This window comes from Chelonoidis abingdonii, chromosome 11 (assembly GCF_003597395.2).
Source record: "Chelonoidis abingdonii isolate Lonesome George chromosome 11, CheloAbing_2.0, whole genome shotgun sequence".
Taxonomy (NCBI): domain Eukaryota; kingdom Metazoa; phylum Chordata; order Testudines; family Testudinidae; genus Chelonoidis; species Chelonoidis abingdonii.
The window spans coordinates 41,146,113-41,173,104 of record NC_133779.1 but is presented as its reverse complement, the minus strand read 5'-3'; the positions used below and the strand labels follow the sequence as shown (position 1 = coordinate 41,173,104).

The window sequence follows — 26,992 nt, the reverse complement described above, 5'->3', positions numbered from 1 at the left end:
GGCTTAGCCCCACTTCCTCTGCCCATGCCTGGCTACCTGAGGAGACCTCACCTGGTGGCATTGGCCCCGGGGAGCGCCCCGAAGGCTGGCCGTGCTTGGGAATCGCTGACTTGAATGCAGGCAGGCGGCTCTGGTGCTGCGGGGACCCGCTGGCACTGCTGAGCCCTCCGTCACTCCCAGAGGGCGGTGTGCCCGCGTAGGCTGCTTCGTGGCTGGGCAGAGGGGCTGATGACTGCAAAGGGAGAGCAGGGATGTGGGGGTCACAGTGGGGCCCATGGGGGAAGGGATCGCCTTGCCAGGCCACCTCTGTGGGTGGGAGAAGGGCACGGGGTGGATCTTGGCCATGCCAAGGCATCGCCATGGTCTCAACCCCCTGGGTGGGAAACAGGGATCCAGCCACTCACGTAGAGCCTAGACCGCGCCACCGTCAGGTCCACCCCCTCGTTCAGCTTCCGGATCTTCTCCATGGGGTCCAGCCCTTCGTCCAGCTCCAGCTCCAGCTCCTGGCTCTCCAGCCCCAGGCCCTTCCGCTTCAGCGTCTGGCAGGGAGGGAGCCCGGAGTGAGGAGGCACAGCTGGGATTCCCTTGGCAGGCATTGAGGGGGGAAGGGCCCAGGGTCTCCTTGCCCTGCCCCTCCCACTACTGCCCCCTTGCCCCGTCCCACCCCTTACATCCCACGCTCCTCACAGCTTCCTTCCCCGCAGACCCTGGCACAGATACAGCAGCTGCTCCGCCCCTGGCTCCCTGCATGCTCAGACTTTGCCTTGGGACAAGAGGGGCATGTGGGGCGCAACTGTGTCCTTCCCTTCCTGCCCCCTTGCAGTTCGGTCTCCAAGGCCCTCTCCCCCCTCAGCCCCTCTGCTGGGGGTGCCAGCAAGGGGTGGGTCAGTTACTGCCAGTGGTCACCTGCCTGCTAGAATCTGGGCTGAGACACTGCAAAACTCATTTCGTGCAGAGGCAGCTCAGTGGCTGCTGCCAGGCCGACTTTGCTGCTTCGCCTTTCTCATTGCCCTGGAAGCAGCGTCAGCTCTGCCCTGCAGCTCCCCCCACGCCCGGGTGGCGTTACCTCCAGGATGTCGGAGTTGGTGCGGCTCTCGTGCGGCTCACTGTACTCCGTGTACTTGAGCAGCACCTTGTCCATGTCGGTGCTGGCGTACTGGAAAAGGCGGTTAGTGCTGTTGAAGATGATGAGGGCGATCTCGCAGTCGCACAGCACGCTCAGCTCATAGGCCTTCTTCATCAGCCCGAATTTGCGCTTGGTGAAGGTCACCTGAGGGGAGGGCACAGAGCTCAGGGCAAGCGCAAGGCGCCGGAGCGCCAGGCCTGCAGACTGCTGGGCCAGACTCGCCTCCAGATTGACGCCAGCGTAACTCCCCTGACCGGAGAGGGGTCACACCAATGCCACCCTGCCGGGATGCAGTGCCAGGACATATGCAGACCAGATCTGCAGGTGCTGGGCACCCACAGCCCTGACACACCTTCCACAGACCTCAACTGCCAGTAGGCATCTCGGCACCCGGCTGCTCCCGTTGGGACGCAGGTGCTCAGCAGCCTGACGCCCAGCGTGGGAAGAGCGTCTGAAAATCTGGCCCTGTGCGTGTGTGGGCGACAACACAGGGCCTGCCGTCAGCTGGGAGTATAATTAGCACCGACCTCAGAGCACTGAACTAAATTCGGCGCTCGGCGCTTAGCCTGAGCACTCCCTTGGTGAGTGCGTCACACATCCCCGCGGCGTGGCCAGTTTGCACAATGGCTGTGACCACACGCACACACACGGCACTGCCACACGAGGGTTATTTTTAGCAAACCAGTGGTAAGATCCTAGTGTAGATGAGGCAGTTTGCAGGGCTAGCAAGGTGAGACAAGCCCTAGGGGGAAGATGGCTTTCCCCCATGCAGCAATGGGTGTGGAACCTGCAGACTTCTCCACACGAGGGTCGTCCTGGGGGTTAGTGACCACCGGTCACCTATCACACGGCCAGAACACACCCTTTCTCCTAGCGCAGCCAAGGCCCCGCAGTCCCCGTATGATCCCGGCCTGGCTGCAACATGTCCCTCTGTGCACGGATGCACTGAAGGGGCAGCTTTTCTGCAGCCCATTCTAAGAGCTGACATGCACTGCATCCAGCGGAGCGATGCTCTCAGATCAGAGCTCTAGGGCACATAGGCGTTTGGTGCTCCGTGCCAGTGGGCACAGCTTGCACCAGCTGAGAGCCTGGACCTATCAGATCTGAACCTCGGCTGCCTAGTGCCCTCCCCCAGCAGCCCACCAGGATCCTGCAGACCCGTCTCCTCCTGACTCCCCTTCTCTCCAAACATCCCCTTCCCCGATCCTTGGCCAATGCCCACGCGGGCAGCAGCTCAGAGGCCTTCCTGCACCTGGAATTCCCCCCCCCGCCCCCACCAGCAGGGTCTCGGTTTCGGTCACTGTGCAGACTCCATGGTGGGTATGGGCAGAGGGGTAGGTTACAGGAGGGTGTTGTGACTCTTCTCCGAGCTCGCGGAGCATCTCCCGCATGGAGACCCTGGGCAGAGCGGGCAGGGCGACACTAGCCGCTCAGAGTCTGCAAATCCGCATTGTCCAACAAAAACTCATTTCACTGAAAAATTCCCAACCAGCTCGAACCTCGGGTGTGGTTCTCCACTGCCCTGCTCCTTGTGCAGCCACTTCTACCAGCAACAGGGGGAGCCTTTCACACCCACCTGGTGCTGGGGTACACGACTATGGAGGACTGGGGCCGCTGAGGCAGGCGGACCCGGAGGCGCAGCTATTTCAGGTAAGCAGCTATTTCAGGTAAGCTTGTCGGCACCAGCCCTTGCCCAGAACGGACAATGTTCTCTGAGAGAATGCAGCCTGGTAGAACCTGGAGCAGCCATGCCCAACAAATGGGCTAAATTGTGGCCTCTCCTGCTAGCTGGCTGCTGCTGGTGGCTTCTCAGCTTCACTATAAATATCATATCTCATTAGGCACATAACTGAGCTCTCTGGGAGGCATTCTCCAGACGCCGCTCTGGAATAGCATTGATGGCACGGTGCCCACTGCCTTTGAACTGCCAGGCAAAGCTCTGCCCCCAGCATCACTGGCTGTCGTGCTGCCTGCAGCTTCTATGGACCTCAGGTCACGCGAGCAGGGGTGACGCAGCATCAGCTGCGGCTGTGCACGCTGCATGCTCCTCACAGAGCTCGAGGAGGTGCATCGTGACACTGGCTGTTATAACAACCCAGGTCTCATCCTGGGCCAACCCTACATAACACGTGCCAGGCAAGAGGCTGCAGTGCATTGGGAATAGCCTATGGAGGCTGCTACCGCTAGGTTGCTGGGCCAAGCCCAGACCCAGGTTGAGAAACTGGATGGCTCAGGGCACAGCACATCTCCCTCTGCTCCCTGACTCCAATCCTGCTCTCAGCTTATAGGGATTGGACATTGCCCTGGCTGATGGTCTTGGGTCTAGTTGCCAAAGGACCATGCAGAGTCCATGCTGGTGCGCTCCGGGCAGCCCAGGCCTTGGAATGACAGAGACTGAGCATCTCACTGGAGGTCCTGCCGAGCAGGGCTGGAGGCCTGGTGCCTGAGGGACGGGGTGCAGGAGCAGTTTGCTCTGACTCTGTGTGTGGGACATTTCCAGAGCCAACAATCCTGCCCCTTTCCCCACCATTGAATCCAAACCCCTCTGCTCAGCCTCGATATTGACTCTCCAGTGTTTCCCCAGACCAGTGTCTGGATGGGCCTGGGGCTGGGCCTTACCTGACGGTTGCGCTGGTCCAAAATTCGACTGATCTGTATTTTTTTCCGGCCCATTTTTCACTGCTTGTTTCAAGGGGATGCTGGAATAGAGAAAGAAACGGTTACTGAAGCATCTGCATTGACAGCAGCCCACTGAGCGTCAGCCGGGCTTCGCAAACAGGGCTAAGAACCACAGGATCCAGGTTTCTGAGCCTACTATCATTGGGCCACAAGGTGGGGGCTCGGATCTGAATCCAAACGTGACCTGGGGGGAGAAGGTGATTCTAGGGTTAACGCAGCTCTCCAAGAGCACCAGCTTCTAGGCCAAGACGCTTTGGATGCATCCACCTCTGGGCTGGAGGCCCAGAATGCTCTGCCCACTGCCGGCAACGGACTTCGCAAAAGAGGACATTTCCGGGGTGTGTGTGTGTGTGTCACTTTTGATTACATTTTTCAATGAAAAAATAGAAACCAAAAATTTTAACCAAAAACGATTTTCAGTTAATCAAAAAATGGAAAACGTTTCTTGGGGAATTTCGACAAAAAACTATTTCATTTTTCAAAATTCCCATAAAAATAATTGGCAATGTACAACCAGCTGTGTCAATCCTGCTACCCCTCAAGGTGAGGGTCTCCAAGGGGGTCTCGCTGAACTGCATCCAATGCCTGTTACATTCAATGGGGCTTGGGGTCCTAAATCCCCTAGGCAGTTGAAAATGCCTCTGCCCTATTAACCCAGAGTCCCCCATTCACACTGAAGAGGGAATCTTTGCATTTCAAAACTCCAGCCCCAGTATAAAATAACCGTGTACTTCTTCAAGAGTGACACTAAATGATCTGCAGATTTTTATTCCTGACTCCCGGGTCTAGGTTACTTGGAGAGCAGTTACACAGGAACACTGACCTGGCTGGGGGGGGTTTCTCCATAGGACAATGGGGATGTTTTTAGGTTGTGGGTGGGGGGGTTACAATTTTTTTTAAAGCAACTTTTTTTTTTTTTTTTTTCACATACAGACTAAATTTGACCTCAGACATGTTCAGGTCAGGAAGTGGTTGCATGAGAAGTTGTAAAATGCAAACCACTCACTTCTTTCATAGTGTGTGTTTGTGACACATGGAGTGGGGGGACAGGAAGGGCAGAAGAGAGAGACTCCAAATCTCCTTGCTGCCCCAAAGAACAGGGACCCTTTTCTTCTTTCATATCCCTCCTAGATATGACTAACTCCTGCAGGACTCCTGGGTCCTGATATCTTGTTAGCTCCATTAAGTAGGTCCCTGGTAGTGAGCCTGGTGTGAACTGATTCCAGGGAAGGTCCTAGCCCACATTAAGAAATAGACTTGTTGCAATGATGAATCCCATGAAATTGTGCTGAAAGTGGCCAAAGCGCTAGTGCACACAGGACCAAACTGGGTTCAGCTCTGGCTCCACGGGCCCAATGGCAGACAGTTGGCTAGAGCTGGAGCAGAAGAGGCATTGCAGGTACCCTAACAAGCCCCTGGCCTCCACATGCAGCAGCTGCCAGGAGCGTTGGCTGTAGCAGCTGGTCATGAGGCCGGGGGGAAGGCAATAGTGCAGGTCATGACAGTCTCATTGCAAACTAGGGAAATGAGGTGTACATTAGCGGCTCCCAACCTTTCCAGACTGTCCCCTTTGCAGGAGTCTGATTTGTCTCGCGTGCCCCCAAGTTTCACCTCACTTAAAAACTACTTGCTTTTAAAATCAGACATAAAAATACAAAAGTGTCACAGCCACACCAGTACTGACAAATTGCTTCCTTTCTCATTTTAATCATATAATTATAAAAGAAATCAATTGGAATATAAATGTTGTACTTATATTTCAGTGTATCGTATACGGAGCAGTATAAACAAGTCAGGGTCTGTCTGAAAGTTTAGTTTGTACTGACTTCTCTAGTGCTTTTTGTAGCCTGTTGTAAAACTAAGCAAGTATCTAGATGCGTTGATGTACCTCTGTGTACCCCCAGGGTACAGGTAACCCTGGCTGAGAACCACTGGTCTAGATGAAATTACTATAAGGTGTGAGCAGAAGTGGTTGAAAGGCACTCAAAGCGTAGTTATTCACAGTTCACTGTCAGTCGGGGAGGTGTATCTCATGGGGTGCTGCAGGGGTCGGGCCTGGCTGTGGTTCTCCTTGATACTTTCGTTAATGACTTGCGTAATGAAGTGGAGATTATATTTATAAAATCTGCAGCTGACCCCAAACCGAGAGGGGTGCAAGTAGTTCGGAGAACAGGATTAGAATTCAAAATGATCTTGACAAATTCGAGAACTGTCTGAAATCAACAAGATGAAATTCACTTCACTTAGGAAGGGAAAATCAAAGGCACAACTCCAGAATGGCTGGGTTGTCACGTTGCTGAAAAGGAGCTGGGGGTTACAGTGGATCACAGACTGAACGTGAGTTGCCAATGCGATGCACTAGGAGAACGGCTGATATTCTGGGGTGTATTCATGGAAGTGTCAGATGTAAGCCACGGGAGATCATTGTCCCGCTCTGCTCGGCACTGCTGGAGACCTGTGTCCAGCTCTGGGCATCGCGCTTTAGGGAAGATGGGGATAAACTGGAGAGAGTCCAGAGGAAAGCAACAAAACTGGTAACAGGGTTAGAAACCTGCCCTCTGAGGAAAGGCTAAAACCCTGGGCATGTTTAGTCTCGAGAAAAGAAACCTGATGAGGGGATCAGAGAACAGTCATCAAATCTATTAAGGGCTGTTATACGGACAGTGACCAGTTGTTCACCATGTCCTCTGAAGGAAGGATAAGAAGCAATGGGCTAATCTGCAGCAGAGGAGATTTAGGTTAGATATTAGGAAAATGTTCTAACTCTATGGGTCATCAACCTCTGGACCAGGCTCCCCAGAAGGTGGTGGAATCCCCGACACTGGAGATTTTTTAGAACAGGTTGGACAAACCCCTATCAGGGCTGGTCTCGGGTTACTTGGTCCTGCCTCAGCGCAGGGGGCTGGGCTCGGTGACTTCTCGAGGTCCCCTCCAGCTCGACATTTCTAGGATTCTAGATCCGGCTGAACTGGTGCCACTTGTGGGGGTTTTCAGACTGGCCAGGAAGCCACGAGCTTTCCAACTCCCCTAGTTCAGCTGTTTCTTCCTTCCCACGAGGCAATTACCCCAGACCCCCTGGGCACTCCGGGAGAGGAGCTGCAGGAGTCCCAGAATACTATACAGCTATACAACAGTCTGGGGACAGACCCAGCAAATCCTCCAGCATTGGGACCTGCTATATCATGGGGCAAGCAAACTAGCCAGAGTGGACCAGCTGTCCCCAAGTGGGGGAAGGAGTCTGTGCATGCTGACCTGCTGCTAACCCCAGGGGATGGGGTGGAGGGATGCAAGGAAGAAACCGACAGAGAAAGGACCAGGGTGCAGCTAGCAGGAAGATATTTGGAGGTAGGGATTCTTGTATCCAGTTTTTCCAGGCATCTCCAAACCTTCCTTCCTATTTCGGATTTAGACCTGGGTCAATTTGGGCTTATGAGCCGTGTACAGAAGCTCCTCAAACCTCAGTCTGACCCTCGATCTGGGAACCTCTGCAGACTGGTGATCTCTCATGATCCTCCCAGAACAGAACTCCCAGGGGAATGGTCCTTTGCTGAAGCATCCCCAGCTCTGCTCCCAGCCCTTCAGAGGCACTGTGCAGAAAATTCACCCATGCCCCCTTCCCCTGAATGGACAGTGACTGGGACTTTTTCCAAAGCTCTGGGTGGGGTTGAAATGCTGGGGCTGGCTCATCCCACACCGCCCTTCATTCACTCAAACGCCATTTCTCATCCCGCTTCCTTCTCACAAGCCCTGGCCATTTACCCTCTTCCTTGGCTGCTATATTTAGCTGATCAAAACTAATTTTAATTTATGGAAGGAAATTATGCTGGAGTTCCCACGACCTGCCTGCCACTCTATGTCCTCAGCCCACGCATGACACGAAGTTATGCCCAGCGTGATGAGAATACCCCAGCGCTAGGGACCTCTGGCTCTGGTGGGAAGGGACTTACCAGAAAGAGTCAGATATTCCCTGGTGAAAACTTCAGGAGGTTTTCCAACTTACTTCTCCTGCTCGCGAAGGGTCCCGGCTCTCAGTCGCCCTGCCTGGGTGCAATCGTGTGCACTTGTGCAAAGCAAGGGTGCCAGGCCAGGAATGGTGGCGTTTTACACCCAGGCTGCACAGGATCTAAGGCCGTGGGGAGTCCGGCCCTCAGAGCGGGTCTAAGCTAGTGACATTTGCAGCTGCGGTGCAAACACTTAACACAGGTGCAGCTCACTCCAATGCTACGTGTCCCCTTCTGAGCCAAGTCACAGAGGTGGAGGTCTGTTGCAGCCTCCTGTGGCTAAGCTTAAGGCTGATTGGCCAAACTGGTGGCCATTACATAAACACGTTATATTTGTTCCCAGAGGGGCTTGCACCAGCATGACTCACGGTGTCCTCGCTTACACTACTGCAGTGCGTTTGCACCAGGATAATGGCATTGGCATAGCCACACCAAGACACTCAGTTCCGCCATAAACGAGGGACTCAGGTCCTGCCAGACCCAGTAGCTTTGTGCAAGTTTATTCTCGTACCATTGCTGGGGATCACCTCATCACATTCATTTTCAAAGGGAACCTGCAGAGTTAAAACATCACAGAAGAGCCCATCCACCAGCGGGGAACCAGTAGGGGGAGAACACAAGAAGAGACAAAGCCACCAGGTTATAAGCTCCACAAGCCGGGTGCTTGGATTCTCAGCATGCTCCTGGCTCCCCATTCCTATCACCCTCAGGGTCTAAATATGCTTATGGGCCAAAGGCACAGGGTAAAAACCCCTCCACGGTGAGTGGGTCCAGTCCCAGGCCCCATTCCTGCCAGCACCTACACACCCTGTGGTGGCATCTGCAGAGAGATGGCAAAGGGCCCCTCTGACATCGGAGAGCACCTGGCCTGGAGATCTAAAATAACAGCAGCTAATTAATTCTCTCCACCCCCAAGGGCTTCCTCTCTCCCCTCACTTAACCCTGTGCATGCTGGTCCCTCCTTCCTCCTCTATCAAACTGCATCTCCCCCTCCACCCTTAGAGCCAGTGGGTCACCTACCACAGGCTCAGGGAGGCCATAAGCTACAAAGACAAAGGGGACGGCTTGGGAGGAGTGGGATAGTGAAGGATCAAGGGGCAGAGCCATTGCTGAGCCAGTACAGGGTAGAGGGGATGCAGTTTGTGACGCCAGAGTCAGCAGCTGGCAGCACAGACTAAAGCAGCGCTGAGGCTGCCCTACGTTGCCCCCTGATGCACTGGCTTCTGTGGGGCTTTGCAGGACTGCATCAGCCCCATCATGTAGGTCCACCCCACTCCTGCCTTCTCCAGCTTCTCCTCTACATGCCCACTCTCCACCCCAGCATGCCCACTGCACCCTGGGCTGCTTGCCTCAAGCCCCAAGCCTACCCAGTATAAAGGGACCAGAAGACAACCAGACATCAGGCCCAAGGCTTGAGCTGCCCAGGCTCCCTGGACCCAGTGATCTATTCCGAGTAGGGCCAGCTCAGAGGAAGGCCCATGGACTCCAGTGCAGGTAACTGACCTCCCCGGCACAGCACTGCCCTGCACAGACATCCCAACCCCCCGGGTGCTGGGCCTTTGCCTCTCTGTCCTTGGCCAAACATTTCCCTTCGCCTCTCTGCTGTTCCCCAGAGGTGGTTGCATCTCCCTGCTACTCTTGCAAAGCGCCTTGGCATCCTTTGACATAAAGGCCCTGGATAAATATTTCTATTCAATCACACATATAGTGTCTGGTTTTCAGTGGATTCAGGAAGGACCAATCCCTCCATCTCAAGGGCCAGCAGAGCAAGTTAAAGGTCATGAAGCTATGGAAATCCCAGAGATTTTCTTGTGCCCACCCCGTTCTGGGGCAGGGCAGGGCTTTCCTCGCCCCCAGAGCAAGAGAACCCAGTGAAGGAAGGGATTCGAATAACCCCATGCCCTGTGAGTGACAGGTCACGTCCCCTGGCCCCCCCCCCCCCCAGCAACTGCAGAGCCTGCTGGCGTCACAACAAGAGCGCTGCGGTCACTAGCACGAGGCTGAGAATAGAAGTGGGGGAGGAGACGTGGAGTCTAAAGTGAGAAAAGGGGAAGTTACAGCAGTCACCACGCAGGGATGGGATGTCTCTGGAGAGCAGGAGCGGTGCAGGCCTGGGGCCACACCAGCCACGCCGGGATCTCCAGTGCAGCGTGCCCTGGACTTCAGCAGAGCCACACAGGGCCTGGCCTAGGGTATTTAGCGATGAGGGAAATTAAAGCAAAGAGCAGCTGAGCTCCAATCCAGGGCAGCTAAAGGGGCACAAGAAAGAAGAGCGGAGAGGGTGGCTCTTAATCCCAGTCCTGTCCCTGATCCCTGGGCACTGCATCTCTCTCCCCACCCACCCCAGCTCCCATCACCTACAGGGCATTCACTGAATAACGCAGGTAGGGAGGGCTCATGCAACAAGCAGGCTGGTTTCATCAGCTGCCTCCCCAAGCAGCTCATTACAGGGCAGAGGGAGCCGCTTTGCTGCAGCTTCGCTGGTGCTCGGGCAGCAACGGGCAGCGGGGGTGGGGCCTGGCCACCTGGGGGGTGTCTCTGATCTAGACCAACAGGCCAGATGGGGCCGAGGTTTGTGAAATCAGTTGGGTCCTGCATGTGCACCAGGAAAACACACGGCAGCCTGGGAAAAGGGTGATTTCCCACCAGAAGCAAAGTCCCCACTTGGCTCCCGGAGGGGGAGTGAAGCGGGCGGCCAGCGCCCATCTCCCTGGCGCCTGGGCTGGTCGGTGCCCCTGGGGTTTGGTGAATGGTGAGCGGGGGGGGGGAGGGGACGCTGGTCGGCCTGGAGGCAGGGGAGTGGGGCAGGGAAGGGTTGCCTGATGGAGAGGGCACTGCACGGGGGGTCTGGAGAGCCGGTTTCAACGCCTGCCTCTCACAGAGATGTTCTGTGTGACCGTGCGCACCCTGGGTCTCAGGGCAGGTGTTTGCGCTCCAGGATTTGTCCACATGGCATTCGGGAGTGAGCGGGAGCAGCCACCGGGCTGACAGACTCGGGCTAGCAGGGCTCGCGCTAGTGCTCTGAACCCAGCCATGGAGACAGCGCTTGGAAGGGGGTGGGTGCCAGGCCCACAACATCCCTCCGCTTCAGAGCCCACAGTCCAGCACCAGACGCAGCTTCCAGAGCCCTAGCGGGTCCCCGTGCCTGTCAGCTCAGGCTGGGAGGCTCACTCCAAACTGCTGTGCAGACCTGGCCCCTCCTGGCAGAGGCTCCAAGAAGCTCCCAATGCATAAGTAGTGCCCCCGCCAGGCCCGCGGCCTGCTCTCACCCCCACCACACAGGCGGGGCCCAGGGACTGGGAGCAGTCCCACAAGGAGCCTGGGGCAGAGCTGGGGGCTGAACGTGGCTCTCAACTCCCAAGCCAGTGTCCTGGTCGCCATTCCCTGGGGAAGAGAAAAATCCATTCATGAGCACGAGCAGCCCCAGCTGCATAGTGCAGAGCATTTGCTGCAAACCCCTGTGTGAGCTGGTGGGAGAGGCGGGGGTCGCGTGGACACTCGGGAAGCACCAGTCAGCAGAGATGCATGCACCTTCTTGTGCCATGACAACACCCTGCAGCCTGCCCTGCCCTTTACACTCCGTCCCCCTGGCAGACTGCAGCTCCCACGCTGTGCTAAAATCAGAGGTCAGCGTCTCGTCCTCTGCTAGGGAGCAGCATCCCCCCTGCTCTCCCTTCCATCTTCAGTCTGCCTGGTGTGGTGAGTGCACCCCCTCCTGTTTCCATTCACCGTAGCTCCCGTGCAGCAGCCTTGTAACTGCTTGTAACTGGGACCCACGTTCACTGGCACAGCTGGGCAAATCAGTGACAGGAGAGCCAGGACTCTGCACACAATCTGCGGCTTATCCCTCAGGTCCCACCGCCCTGAGATCAAACCTCTGGCCTTTCCACTCATCCTACCTTCCTGCCATACCAGGCGACTGGTGGGTCTGGGCTGGTTCCCTGGCACTGGGCGAAGAGTACCAGACCAGAGTGGCCTTTCTTGAGTGTTGGAGGGAGTGGGTATCCCCTGAAGATCACTCCTTGTTCCATTGTCCTCTTCCTCTTGTGGTCTGGAGCAGGCCCGAGGTTTTGCTGTTGTTTTAATATTGTGGCGAACTCAGATCACTGCGGTGATGTTTCTGGTTCACTTTCCCAATGGGCCCCGGGGAAGAGGCTGGATTCCTGTTGGCTTCGCTCCATTAGGTATTAAGGAGGGAGATGTTTTCACTCCAGATTTTAATTGCTTCACCCACTTGCCTGGCTGATAAGCAGATAAGCAGCATTAGTGCTGCAGGCAATTATCCCATCCTGCACGCGAAGGGCAGAGGCCCGGGCTGCATTTCTCATCTCCAGGCAGCGAGGTGTGACAGATTATTAGGAGCAGCTGCCCTCTGAGCTCAATTGTCGCCCGCAGGAGCCTTGCCTTGCAGCTCCGTGGCTTTCAGGCTGCAGGGTCAACCAATTTGTAGATGTGCCAAGGACTCCAGACTTGCTCCTGCTGGCCAGCCCATAGCTCTGAGGGCTGGCAGATACTTGCACCAGGCGTCCAGTGAGTGGCTGGGCTTAGAGCTTTTCACCTCCACGCTGCCACTTCCAGTCCAGCCCCAGCTCAGGGATAACTCGCGCCATTCAGATGCTGTTCTGTGGGCTGGTGGATCCCATTGGACAGGGGCTAGCTAGGCCCCTCACTGAGGTCCAGGAGCGCCTTCATCACCCAGACCGCCATTGGTCGAATCGAGCAGTCTCAGCAGAGAGGCCATGGGGAGGACTCATGGTCCGTTCAGCCAAGTGAATGCTAAGAACTTCCCTGACCGAGTCCCCCCAGTGCATCCTGGGAGCCCCACTGCCTCTCCCCCTAGACTTCTGCTTATCCCAGTGCACACTGGGAGCCTCTCAGCAGCCTCCCCACCCCCAACTCTTGCTCTCTGATGCCCAGTGGCAGGGGGCATGATTGTTTGGGAGCCATGGGCGAAGAAGGGGTGCTGTGGCTGGGATGGGGCAGGGAGGGGATTGAAGACCTAAGAAGGTGGGTGTGAAAAAAGCAGCTGAGTGCGATGTTCTGCCTCAGGCCCCAGGTGTGCCTGGAATGTCCCCCAGCCTCGGGGACCCCAGCTCCGTAAACCCCTTGGCAGCAAGATGGAGTGAGGGGAGCGGGTAGGGGACAGGCCCCGGGGGAAACCCTGCTGCTTCTAATTGCATTCTTCTCCCCTGCTGTGAAGCAAACAGCTTCCTCATTAGAGAGGCTGCCACTGGGGACTTTTGAGGAGGGGGCTACCCAGCTGCCAATCAAAGACCGGCTCATGTCAGAGGAGAGCTCCCTGCTCCCGCCAATGCACCCCAGCTTTGGAAGTTATGCCCCCTGGGCCACTGCCATACGAACAGGGACAGAGCAGGCAGTGGGGAGCGAGAGATAGTGCAAAAGGGACAGGCTGAGTACGAATGGGGTGAGGAGTGGACTCCCCGTGAAATGTGCAGTACCAAGGAGCAAGGACAGAAGGGACGGGGCTGGTTCTAATCTAGCCAGATGGCTAAAGGAACTGAGGTACTGCTCTGCTCAGCACTGCAAGGCCTAAGTGAAGGAGGCGGCTAATGCCCAAAGCACTGGAGAAGCCTGCGATCGGAGGTGTGGCTGTGGCTCGGTTTAGCACACCTGCGCGAGCAGGGCTACGATCAGCAGCGTGCACACTGGAACCATGTGTACATCCTCAGTGCCTAGCCCGCACCGGCCATGTCTTTCCGGCTACTGGTAGCCACACTAGCTAGCTTAAAGCTGGCTGGCCCGAGCTGCCGTCCCACCTCCTGCTGCAGTGCTGGCAGGCCCTAAGACCCGCTGACTTTCAATGAGAATTAGGCTCCTAAGTCACTTTTATCACCTTCAGACTCGGGGTCTTAGAGATCCAGCATCATTCCCTGCTGATGGGAGGCCTCTGCCTGGAACGAGCTCAGGGGGGTCTCAGCTCATCACCATTACAGCAGCCACCCTCCGGGCGAATGGTAAGTGGCACAGGGTCCTGGGGACCAGCTCTCTTTCCGCACCAGGCAGTGGCGGCTGTGGCTTGGAGGTACATGGAGAGGGGAATCCTGTTCCCTGCTCCCTGGGATGTAGCTGTTCTGGGGCCAATATAATTCCTGAGCCCTAATCCTGCCCTTCCTCCTGCGACTCCCAGGGTGTGATGGGGTCACGCCAAGGCTGGCCTCAGCTCTCCTTGTTAGCAGCACTTTACAAGGTCATAGGACCTTCACAGTGCCCCTGTGCATGACACAAAACCTTTGCCTTTGTGCACTTGGTTCACCGAGGCCCACAGAGGAGGAAGCACCTTGCCCTAGAGTGCACCAATGAGTCGGTGCCGGAGTTGGGACAAGAGCTCCCATCCACCGCGGCTCAGGCCAACCTCTCGAGCCAGTCACACTCCAGAGCTCCCAGCCCAGCCCTGTGCAGCAGACGTAGGCCAGGTCTGCATGAGGGCAGCAGGCACCAACTGGTGTAAACTGATTTACACCACTTGAGCATCGGGCCCTGGGGCTTAAGCTGCTGACACAAAACTCTAATGCAAGCCCCTCGTGCAGACACGATTCCCACCAAGGCAGTGCCACCTGCCCCTGTGCAGCTTATCGAGTTTCACCCGTGTAAATCGTGTTGATGCTAGGGGCTTGCAGCTAACCCCAGCCCCTGTGCCTGGAGCAGACGAGGCTTTCCACTTTACCAGACGAATGGCTGCAGGGCCTGCTGCTGACTTGATTTTGCCCAGCTGCGGTTCCGGTCGAGCTCAGAGGCCGTAAATCCCTCGGTGGGTTTGGCCAAAATGGAGCCCGGACGCGAGCTGAATCGCTTCTGCTCTGGAGACTCAGAATATGCCAGAGCGTCTTCTTTTAGCTGCTCTGTCCACTTCCCCCTTCCCCGGACGGAGCCGTCCCGCGGGCTCTGGTTTGAGCAGCCCTTCGGAAGCCTGTTTTCAAAAGGCATTGTCTATGCTCTGCGGCCATGCCATTTCACAGTCACATACAGTCCTCCAGGGCGTTGGCTGCAGGGCTACTGCTCCGAGGAGCCAGGGACCGGCCCCATCCAAGAATAACAATAGTGCTCTGCAGTCGCACGTGCTCGCTCACTGCAGCCTCCCCCGCTCTGTGCGCAAAGCTAGGCCTATCGATGACGGTGACCGTAGCCTTGAAACACGGCCGGGTAAAAGGACAAAGCGGGGTGTGAGCAGACAGGTGGGCTGGGTTTGGCAGACAATGCACGTCTCTGTGCAATTCAGCGCCAGGAGACGGGCTTGTGTGGAGGGCTGCGGGTGTCTTACAGGGGGCATGGGTCAGGGCGGCTGTCATGCTATCCTGTGGCCTCACCCATCATTTAATTCCCTCCAGAAAGGCCCATCCGTGGTGCATTTGGAGGAGCAGGAATTCTGAGCGAGTTGGCGTAAAAAGTTGAAATGGGGAGGCGGTTCTTAACAGCTCCATTCAACCACACAAACCAGTGCCTGCTGTGAGCTCGACCTAATCCCTTTCCAGATTGGCTCCAGAGTAGCTCCTCCCGCCCAGCTCTCATTGAATGACATCACACTCAGCCAACAGAGCGGAAAATGGAAGCATTACCTCCTGAGAACTTCCTCTGAGTGGCTGAACACAACCTGAAGGCAAGATGCTGACTCAGCAAACTGCAAAGATCTGATTCACTTTTTCCTCAGTGTCCCATCCAAAAGGAGTCCCAGGGACCATTCGCTCCACGCTGCTGCCCCACAGAGCTCGGTGCAAATCCATGAAGCTTGAAAAGGCTGGGCATGGCTCTCTATAGCCTCATGGGTCACAGAGATCCAGGACTGAATGCCACCCCAGCCCCCATGGTCCCCCCGGCTTCTAGTCTACCTGAGCCCCTGCTGGAACCCATCTCCAGCCTTGGTTCGAACCAGCTGACGTTAAATGCAGATGTGATTCTGATCGACGTGCCCCTACAACCCCCCACGTGCTGACAGGTCCATTGACCAGAGCTAACTCTCATGTGCTCTGTATTTTTTGCGTGCTCTCTCTCACACCCTCCGGCTCCTCACAAACAGTCGTGCCCCATCTCCAAGGCCTTCTGCCCCTCGTTCTGAACGTTGCTCTACAGGGTAGGGGAAACATCATAGGAGTCCTGAAACTCGCAACCCGTCGCTCCATGGCCTTGCTGCTGCCACGAGGATTAATATTAACTCTGAAGTTGTAGTGCACATTTATAGGTCATTTGCATCGCAGCAGAGTGTATAAACTTCCTATCTGAAGCCCTAATTAGTGCTGTAAGATGCACCTGAGCCCCCTGAGGACAGCAATGTTTTTCCATGCGTTGCAGCAAAGTCCTAACGTCACACGTAGGAAGAAGCGAAGCCAGGGACTCTCTGTAGATGTAAACCCTGCTCAGGTTTTGGTGAACACAATGGGCAAAGCTCCACAGGTTTGATCCACAGGAATTTATGGGCACTGTGGTGCCAGCTCTGGTCCTTGGGGCATTCCCACCCTCTGCGCCAAGTTTGAGTGAATCCAGCAAGGCAGCCCAAGCTGTCCAGTTCAACAGCTTTCACTCAGATCCAGAACTCCAATCCAATCTCCCCCAGATCTCAGCCTCCCCAACCCAGATAGGATCCTGTGAAGAGTTTAGCAAAGAGATCAGGTCCTGGGCAGCCCCTGCACACTGCTGCATAGTTTGGTGACAGAAAACATGGCCAAAATGTGTACAGAGGACTCATCAATTTGGGGGCACCTTGATGTTTTAATGTCAAGCTTGTACCACCTGAGTTTTGAGAAGCAGGTGCTCAGCATTTAACACCTGGTCCCTTTCAGCTGTTCCATCTGGGGTGTCCAAAAACGTAGGCAGACAAAATCCCTACTCACCTTTAAAAACAAAAGTCAGAGCCTATATTTTCAGGGGATTTGGGGGCCCCAATTCATCCTTGATTTACCCACGATTTACACCAGTGCAAAGTGGGGGTAACCAGTTTTCAGATCAGACTGGAAGAATTTTGCACTGGAGTGAATGATTGTGCAAGGTGAAGGCAACAATGAATTGGACTGTACATCCCCACAGGAGCTGGGGTCCCTGTCTGGGCCTGGGGAGGTTTTTATTTATCTTTAATCCCAGTCCCTTAGTGGGTGGCAGGTTTTTTCCTCTGCTGATCATGGAGCTTTAGCAGAATCACCCAGGAAAAGCAGGAAATTGAAACAAAGCCACCTCTGGTGTGAAAACAAACAAAACAACAAAGAGAAAACCAGCAGCTCCTCTGCAGGAAACCACTAGAGAAAAACTGTGCAAACCACAAGAATAGAAAGGAAGGGAGTCCCGTCTCTAGGAATGGATGCGAGACACCAAGCCCCTCTCCATCCACTGCGGTAACCAACTAACTGCAGCGAAAACAGCCAGGAGGGTAATTCAAGGCCTGCGGAATCCCACAGCTCCTATCAAAATAACACGCCACCATCCTCGGCAGAAAACTCTCAGCTATTTGGTTGTCCATTGAAATGCTCCCCACCTACTGAGGAGACCAGGACGTGACAGACATGAGTCTGGTGTCTAGCCAAGGGTGGCTTTACTTTTGCAAGTGTGTCACCTGGTGACCAACTGTCACAATCAGCAGTTCTGGCTTTCAAACCACTTGCCTAGTAAACCCTGCATTGTGCCTGCGTTTCTCCAGCAAAGCCAGGAAGAGCACCAAGTGGGATTCCACCAGGGGAGTTTTCTCTTAGCTCATTTCTCTCCCTTATGGGTGGAAAGAGATGAAATTGCATGTTTCTCCCTGTTTTTAGATCCCAGGATTACAACTCTGACATTGAGAGCTGAGTAGGGAGAAAGGTACAACAAAAAGAGACACACACACAGGATATTCCCTAACACACCTGAGGCTGAAATACCAAAAATGGGCATTTCTGTGCCATCTGCAAAAAAACAACTTTTTGGCAAAGTCAGACCAGTGTCTCTTTTAGAGCTAGGACAACATTCTTCCAGCAAAATATTATTTCTATGAAAAACAGCATTTTTGAAAAAAACAGAAATTCTCAGTAAAAATGTAATTTTTTGCCACAAATGTTCCGGTTTTTGTCAAAACCCCCAAACCTGAAGATTTTTTGGTTTTAAACTAATTCTGGATGGAAGGGGGCCTGGAGTTTTGGTTGTTTCTGTTTTGTTTTTTTACAACCCCCCCTCCCCCAATGGCAAAGGAAGATATTGACAAAAATGAGAAAAAAATCATTTTCATCAAAATATTTTGCTGGGAAAAACAAGTGATTTCCCAAGCAGCTCTAGTCTCCTGCACCAGCCTAGACAGACGACTCCCAGCCAAAACCGGTAAATCCCTAGTGATCATGCCAAACAGATCTTCTGCTTCATTTAGCGGCTGACTAGTTGAATTGGGCCTGAATCAAACCCAGATCTGAACCCCCTGGACACCCCGGGAAAGTTCTGCTCCTGATCTGCTTCTCTGTGCTTGCGGCTTCATCTCCTCATGCAAGTTTCACACTGAATTCTGCTTAAAGCAGCATTTTATCCCTGCCTAGCTCCTATCCCCAGCACAGTGACTCTGCTGAACTGTCCCTTCATATCCCAGAGATGCTATAACCCAGCAGAGCTCCTTTCTCTTGACAGTCCCAAAGGGACGGTTGCTCTCGGTTTCTGGGGCCTCATAACGCAAACAGCATCCCAAGTCCAGCTCAGGAAAAGTCAAAGTTTACCAGCATTTTTGCTAGAGTTTGACAGGGCTTCCTGCTTTTTATAGCTTGTTTAAACAACAAACCAGGATCAACCAGAGAGTCTGAAATGCAGCACAGAACTGTGCAGATAGAGAGAGGGGGACAACCAGTGCCACTGAGATTCCAGCCTAAGAAAAAAAAATTAAAGAGACTTCTGCAGAGAAGAGAAGATTTGAATCTAATAGATTTACTACACAGATGGGGCTTAGACTGCACAGATCAGATCCTGGGAGTTTGACTAGCGTTAAATGCACTGACGGCACATATTCAGTCTTCCAGCAAGGACTCTCTCTCACTCTCAACACACAGGTTCAAAGCAGCACCAGAAATTTTCACAAGAGCCAGGGCATTAATTGTGGGGTCCTGGGCAAATTCCAACAGGCTAATTACATTCTGCCTCCCTAAGAATCCCACCCACTTCAGTCTGGATACAGGCACACCCTTCACTGCCTCCTTGAGGCTGCTGTGTAGCACTGCTGTGCGCTGTTACAGAGAAGCTGGGTAACACCCCTGAAGTGGCTGCATTTCAGCAGTGGGCAAAGCAATCACCTCTTCTAGTTTGTAGGCTCTTTGGGTGATAGGCCCTAGATACACATCAATCCTTTTATTCCATTTCTTTTAAAGAAACTAGAGCCTATTTTGCACTTGACGGAACCCCCAAATATTTCAGCCTGAGGAAACAAAGTGGGAACATTTAATAATAAAAGAGCCAAATATCAGAGAAGGTCAGGGTATTGCATGAGACACCTGCTTCTACCCACAGCCCAGTTTGTGAGCCAGACTGGCTAACAGGGCACATGCGATTTGCATTCACAATTCCTTTTTTTCTTTTGCAGCATCCTTTAAAAATCAGGTCCAAAAGGCCTTTTGAAAATCCATCATCCCCCACGACAAGAGACCTCTATAGACTGAGCAATATTGGTTCTTTCTCCACTCCAGTCTCTCCCAAAATCCTGATCCATCTTATGGATCAACAGCCAGCAAAATGGAATCCCATCTCCTCCTCCTCTGCAGGGGCTGCTGGATGACTGTACTGCACACATTCAGAAGTGCAGTGAAGTGTTGCACTGGCCACACCGGCTGCCTGCACAGAACAAGCCCAGCTATGCTGACAGTGATGCAGAATGAAAGTCCCACATTGTTTCGATGCATCACAGTTGCCTTGTTGCAAATCCACTTACAGTGAAACTTCTGCAGAGGGCGGAGTATTTTCTGTTACAAAAATAACTGTGATGGAATCATAGCAGATCAGGGTTGGAAGAGACCTGAGGAGGTCATCTAGTCCAACTCCCTGCTCAAAGCAGGAGGAAGAGGATTCTATTGTACCAGAAGGAGAAGGCTTGGTCTTTTTAGAAATGGATGAAACACAAACACACACACACACACTTCGGCTGCCTTCACATGACGAGCTAGGGGTGCGATTCCCCTGCTTGAGAACACATACTTGAGCTAGCATGAGTAAGAACAGCCAGGCAGCCATGATCGCAGGAGTAGCAGCAGCAGAGGCAAGGCTGAGCCAGGTCAAGTATGTACCTCCTGGTTTTAGGCGGGTGTGTACTCGGCACAGCGCGGCCATGCCTCAACTGCTGCTCCCCTGCGAGAACGGCTACCCCTATTTACACTCACACAGTGCGAGGAGAGCTAGTGCAACCATATGTGCACGAGCAGACGAATCACTCCCCTAGCGCGTAGTGTAGACATAACCGTAGAGTATTAGAGCTTTTGTTCTGTGTTTGTACAGGATCTAACACAATGGGGTCCTGGGTCCTGATGGGGCTCCCAGACTGTACCGCAATAGCAGTGATAGATAAAACACTCACAGACAAACCCAAACGCCCTCCCTTTCCTTCTGGCCTGAGACCCTCTGTGGTTCAGCTGGGAGTTTTCTTTTGTTTGTTACATTGGGAAGTCCATGAGTTTGTTGTTGTAGAGTTCTGGCCAGGGGCTGAGCACATCAATGTGTTATAGGTGTATGGATCAACACACGGGTTTGTTGTGGTAGGGTTACGGGCGCTGGGCTGGGAAGGCCGGTTTGTTACTGTAGGGTTACGGGTGCAGGGCCATGCGTGTGGGTTTGTTATGGTAGAGTTACGGGTATTGGGCCATGCGTGTGGGTTTGTTATGGTAGGGTTATGGATGCAGGGCCACGCGTGTGGGTTTGTTATGGTATGGTTATGGGTGCAGGGCCACGCGTGTGGGTTTGTTTGGTAGAGTTACTGGTATTGGGCCACGCGTGTGAGTTTGTTATGGAATAGTTACGGGTATTGGGCCATGCGTGTGGGTTTGTTATGGGAGGGTTATGGGTGCAGGGCCACGCGTGTGGGTTTGTTATGGTAGGGTTACGGGTGCAGGGCCACGCGTGTGGGTTTGTTATTGTAGGGTTACGTATGCAGGGCCACGCGTGTGGGTTTGTTATGGTAGGGTTATGGTACTAGAGTCCTGCACACGCGGTTTGCTATTCCTAAGGTTGAAGGGGGTGGGCACGCATGGTAGTTTGTTATTCAGGATTACGAGCACCGGGCCCGTGGGGCGCTAGGATTGTACTGTAGTGGTTACTGGCGCCGGGCCGTGGGGCGAACTAGGTGTTGTTACTGTTAGGGTTACTGGCGCCGTGGCCATGGGGCGCTAGGTTTGTTACTGTAGGTTACGGGCGGGCACAGGGGCCGATGGGGGCTAGATTGTTATTGTAGGGTTACGGGCGCTGGGCCGTGGGGCGCTAGGTTGTTACTGTAGGGTTACGGGCGCTGGGCCGTGGGGCGCTAGGTTGTTATTGCAGGGTTACGGGCGCTGGGCCGTGGGGCGCTAGGTTGTTATTGTAGGGTTATAGGCACTGGGCCATGCACACTGGTTTGTTATTGTAGGGTCACAAGTGCTGAGCCATGCGCTGGTTTGTTATTGTAGGGTCATGGGCACTGGGCTGCACATGCCGGTTTGTTATCGTAGGGTCACGGGTGCCGGGCCACGCGTTCTGGGCCATGCGTTACTTGGGAGCCGTTAACTATTTTTCTTCAGACAAGTGCTGACGATTCCACCTGCCCCCGCTCGACAAGGCGCACAAGGAAAAGCTCAGATTTATCTTCATGCTGTTTCTTCGTGAGCTGGATTTAAATCACGTTCAACTCCACTGTGCCAATGATTCCCCAGCCCTTGATCCCATGCAGACTCCACCCGCCCTGCCCCCATTTCACCACCAGGGTTACAAACTATAATCCCTGACCCCTCTGCACCTCTCACTGCTCTGACTGTCCCAGGGCCAGGACCCATCCTCAGCCTGGGCGTTCTACAGGAAGGAGAGCTAGGGTGCGAATGAGCACGCTGGTCACCAGTCACTGGGGGGGTGGGACCCTTACAAGTTTGATGATGAAGCTTTTCCAACCCCCAAACTCTGGACCTCTCCTTCCGCCTTTCCCATCTCCCCTGCACCCCCCCTTCCTCTGCACAGCCCTGACACGACCTTCACTTCCCTCTCTCCTGTGGCTTCAGCCATACAACCCACCTGCCAGCCAGCTTACAACTGAGATCTCTGCCTATTCCCTGCTCCCAGGACCCCCTAGCTGCCTGTTTCTAATGCACCCATCACCTTGGTGTCCAGCCTCATTCTCTGTCCCCGCCCCCACACACACCAGCACTGGCTGATCAGGCTTCCAGCCTCCCTCAGCAGCCCCCCAGAGGGAATCCTCCTGGGTTCTCCTGATCACTGCAAACTCGCCTTGAGCTTGGGACTCTTCTGCACAGCTCCACAGGTGAAATCCTTGGCCTCTTTGACACCAGTGGCAGTTTGGCCCTGGACTTTAACGGGGCCAGGATTTCACCCCATGTCTTTACATGCAGGCCCCTGTTGATGGCTGCATGTTTCTCCACTTCACCTTGGGGGCCTGCTCAAGACACAGAACTTGAGTCTCATGGTCCCTAGGGGGCTATAGGGACAGCTCCTTGTTCCAGCCTAGTCTCCAGCAGAAGCTGCTCCCTGCTCACTCCAGGGTGTCATGCTGGGCAAGGCGCTGTGTGTCACAGGCTGAGCTGCCACAGACACTGGCTGGGCCAGCATCCTGGGAGAGGTGGAAAGGGGGCACTCAGCTGAGGAACCAACAGATTTTTCAAAGTGGGGAGAGGGAGGAAAGATCATTTTCCTCAAACACTATTTTAAATTTATGTCAAATTTGGGGCCTGCCAGCCTTGACTGCCTCCCTTTGCCCCAGGGTGCCTAGAATTTCCCAGGACAGTCCCAGAGTCATCCACTCTCTCCCACCCCATTTCAGTCCCCAAGTCAGCTGCTCTGATCCTGAAAGCACGAGAGTAAAATGTAAGTCTCCCCAGTACACAGAGTGCAGCTGAACTGCATGTGATTTGTAACCAGTTGGATTAGCTGGTAGGAACACAGGGATCGCTGGCCTGGGTCAGCCCAGTGCCCCATCTAGTTGTCTGTCCTGTCTCTAACAGCAGCCAGCATCAGATGCTTTAGGGGTAGGTATAAGAACCCTGCAGCAGCAGATGAGGGATAATGGAACCTACGAGGTGTCATCCTGGTGTCTAATAGCTAGGGCTTGGTTTAAGTTCTGAAGCAGGAGGTTCTTGCCTTCCAGAAGCTGCACAGACCTCACTAGCAAGCTGCAAAATTAATTGCTTACCCGTGAAAACCCCTCTCTGAAGTTGCAGCCCTAGGAAACTTTCCATCACTGTAAGAGTAAAGCTCTCAGGGACAGGGTCTTGCCGGAAATCAGTTGCAGGTGGGCAGCAGAATACAGCAGAAGATTTGCTGGACCTGTCCCCAGAGAGGAAGTTTAAGGTAATAAGATGCACTTGTACCAGACAGGCGGCGGCTTCTGCTGTAAACTGCATATGTTTATAATAAACAGAGGAGCATGGATCAGATTCAGGGCCCACCTAATACAGACCCTGGGTAAACACTTGCTCTGGGGAGCTAGTTTGCAAAGCTAGTCCCACCAGTAACTTAACAGATCCTGTAAGAAGATTCTTGGGCATGAGCAATATTCTTTGGGCAGCACGACCCATGATGTTAAATTAAAGCAGAATGAAACCTTGATCCTGCAGCCCCCTGCAGTCGATGGGACTTGGCATAGGCTCCCGGGGTAGTTCTAGGTGATCGTGAGACAGGATCAGGGCCTTAGATATCCGACCTTATCCACACTTCCCTCCTTTTGGCCTGCCAGAGGCCACACTGCCTGCAAAGCCACCCTTCTTCCTTGGAGTTCAGGACAGAGCTGCGTGGCAGGACGCCTGGAGTCAGTATTGCTATGGAGGTGAGGTGTGGACTATGGTTTTCTGCTGTGCGTTTTAATTACCACTGGAAGTGCCCAGTGCAGCAGATGGCATTTGAAATCAAGTAAAAAAAAAAAAAAAGGAAATCAGTCAATCGGTATAAAGAACCTTTGCCCTCAATGTGTTCCTGTGATACCTGTAAGTCATCTGGGGCCAAACATATACCTGGAGGAAGCAGATGCAACTCAGTCCTTACTGCTACAACTTGCTACACGCCGTGCATTTAGACAACACTGAGAAAGTCAAGGGACATGAAGGTTATTTTCTGAAGAGCGAGTGCTCTGTGAATCTGAACTCCACTGTAGCAGTGATGCGTAGTGTACAGTAGGAGACAGACAGTCTTGTTTAGTGGTCAGAGCAGGAGTCTGGGAGCCAGAGCCGTTGCTGCCTTAGCATATCTGTGATTTTGAGCTAACACCGTCAACCTTTTGTACTTCAGTTTACCCTGCTGTACAATGGGCGTGGCAGAGCTGGCGAGGGGGGTCGAGAGGCCTAGCAGATTAGTTATGGTCTGTAAGGTGCTTGAAGACCCACTGCAAATGGCACTAACAGAGGGGCACTGTGTTTTTACGACAATCTGTACTTTTGGGTTAAACTCAGATGTTCCTCTCTGAGCAGACACAAAAGTAAAAATAACTGTCAAGCGCAAAGCTAACCACAGGCTTTTTTTAGAACACGATCCCTAAAACAACAGGCCACTTAGGCAAAACTTTAAGCAGTGTCCAAACACACAGCTACAAGGCCTTGGCATGGCTACAGTCGCTCTGTCTGTCCCCTTGTCTCCCAGCACTTAGCAGGAAAACTGGTAGCCTCAGAAATGCCTCCAACTTTCTCAAACAGTAGCACCGAGAGGTCCCGATTGAGACTGGAGCCCCATTGCACTAGACACTGTGTAAACAGGTGAACCCCCCAGCCCTATTACAACCAATGACAAAACTCCCACTGATTTTAATAGCCAGGATTTCAACCTAAGTCAGAGAAAACCCTGCCCCAAAGAGTTTACAGTCTAAATAGACATGATGGGCAGAGGCCAGGAGGAGGAATAGAGAGGGGAAGTGACTTGACTAAGGTCACACAGCAGGTCAGTGGCAACACCAGGGTCTCAGGAGTACCCAGCCAGGCCCCTTTCTATTAGACCACTTCCTGCTCAGTCCAGCCTTCATGTAGCTTAAATACTGCAGCCTCATTCATAGCACTAGCTTTGGATGCGCAACTAGAGACCCTTGTCCTGGATTTCCAGAACCGCAGAGCATCCAAACTCCAGCCAAAGTCGACGAGAGCCACCTACCTAAACAGCCTGATTTCCAGCGACACCCAGCAGCTCCCAGTCAGTCCCACTGGCAAGACTGGGTGTTCAGCACTTCTGACGATCCAGCTTCTCCCTTTGGTGCCTGCATACAACGTAGGAGGCTAACCATGGGCCCCACTTAGTGAAAATCTTGGCTTAGGTGCCTCATTACAGGGCCCCCCCAAAAGGGAGGCACGGAAAATCCAGGTCACTATTGGGAATGTTGGTGTAGGACTCCAAAGCCCCGCCATAGCTGGGAAATGTGTGATTAACGCACAGGGCAGCCGCAGGAGATGGGACGAGACATGGCATTTTCAAAGGCTCCCCCCGGCCCCTTGGGGTATCTCGGTGATGCTGGAGCAGGCAGGCTGCCCTGAGCCATCACTGTCCCTCGGATAGTTTCAGTGACAGCGCCTGGCCACCAAGCTCTCAGACTTTCTGTGCCATCGCATTTTGGTAGTTTCCTCAACGGGGACATAGATTGGGCTTTAGCAACCCCCCAGTCCCCACCAGTCCCTCTGCCCTCTCATCACGCTGAACCTTGAGGCACAAATCACATCACAGACCTCCTGGGCACGGGGAAGCGAGCTCTGCAAAGGAGAATCAGCATCAACCCCACCCTCCCCCCATTTGCGTGGCAAAAGCACACAGGGTGTGAATGCCCCCCTGGCGCAGCGCCTGGCTAGGTATCCGAACCTGTGCGTGCGCCTCCTGGGATGCCAGGATCGGACCCTCCCCAGCCCTGCCCCAGAGGGAGCCGCGCACCCCGGGGAGGGGCAGAAGAGACCCGGGAAGATGCTGCGTCCTGCAGACTGGGGGAGGAGGTGAAAGGCTCCCGGGGGTGGGCAGGTGGTCTGCAGCTGACCCGGGCGGAGGCAGGTACACCCGACCTAACTTCCGCGGGGACTGGATGTGGTAGGCGGGGACGCGCCGCTGTCCCGTGTCTCTGGCTATCAGCTCCCCGCCTCCAGGCGCCCCTCCCTGGGCACCCTGCCCAAGATGCCCGCATTCATCCACACACCTGGTCAGTGGCTTTGCCCCGAAACTTCCCGGCTGCTCCGCTCCGGCAGGGCGGCGGCCCCGGCTGGGTGGCGAGGAGGCGAAGCGCAGCCCCCGGCCCGGCCCGGCTCAGCTCGGCTCGCCCGGCGCTGTCACTGGCTCGGGGGCAGCCGAACTGCAAAAGTGCCTTGAAAAGTCACGGCGGCTCCAGCTGCCCAGCTCGCGGCCGGCTCTGGCTCCCGGGCTGCAGGGACGCTCCTTTGCATAGCCACGCCCCTCCCACCACGCTGATTGGAAACGATCTGGCATCTATTTGCATAGAATTGCCGGGTCATGTTTCAATTGGCGGCTGGCTGGAAACGGGTCTCTCATAGCTCCGCCCCTCAGAGTGGCGGGGCTGTGGCAAGGGCGCTGGAGCCGTTCGTGAATTACTCCTGTGGCTGGGGCGGGTTGTGTGCAGGGGGAGGGCTGGATCCAGGGGGCTGGAGGCTCTGGACTTCGGGGCCTGGATCTGGGGGGTCCTGGATCTGGGCTGCAGCCAAAGCAGGGACCTCTGCTCTGGTCATTTCAGAGAACTTCCCACAGCAAGTCACACTGGACTTTCCCTTGCAGCTCACTGGCTGTTTGCTCCAACCCTTCCCCTCCCACGCAGCCTAGTCACTTGAGCTTCACTCCACACCTGCCCCGTCCCACTCCTTCCCCTTCCCTTCCATTTAACTTACACCCCCCGCCCCCCAAGTAACAACCTTCCCTCTCCCTGGCCAAAAAATAGTGTTGAATAAATATGCTAGTTGTTCCCTCTGCTTGTGTGTATATTCCTTCCCTCAGTGTGGGAGCCAGGAGAATGGGGCTCTATTCCCACCTCTGACCTTGGGTGAATCCCTCTCTCTCTGTCCCTCTGTTTCCACTCCTGCCCTGTGGCTGTCTT

At 54.4% G+C, this 26,992-nt stretch overlaps 1 protein-coding gene across 4 annotated transcripts in view; it reads right to left on the bottom strand.

Annotated features, from left to right (window-relative positions):
- The window catches only part of LOC116836496 (BLOC-1-related complex subunit 8-like), a 78,269-nt gene that overhangs the window by 8,040 nt on the left and 43,237 nt on the right, over nucleotides 1-26,992 (bottom strand). For 2 of the 4 annotated variants that reach the window (XM_032800168.2, XM_032800312.2), the window contains exons 2-5: nucleotides 3,746-3,825; nucleotides 1,067-1,270; nucleotides 405-539; nucleotides 52-232 (exon numbers count right to left, since the gene is read on the bottom strand). In XM_032800168.2, coding sequence (XP_032656059.1) covers nucleotides 52-232; nucleotides 405-539; nucleotides 1,067-1,270; nucleotides 3,746-3,799 — 574 coding nt within the window. In that variant the 5' untranslated portion in view covers nucleotides 3,800-3,825. Of the gene's footprint in view, nucleotides 1-51; nucleotides 233-404; nucleotides 540-1,066; nucleotides 1,271-3,745; nucleotides 3,826-23,360; nucleotides 23,803-26,992 lie in introns of those variants that run through there. The other 2 variants (XM_032800659.2, XM_075070944.1) reach the window with 2 other exon arrangements.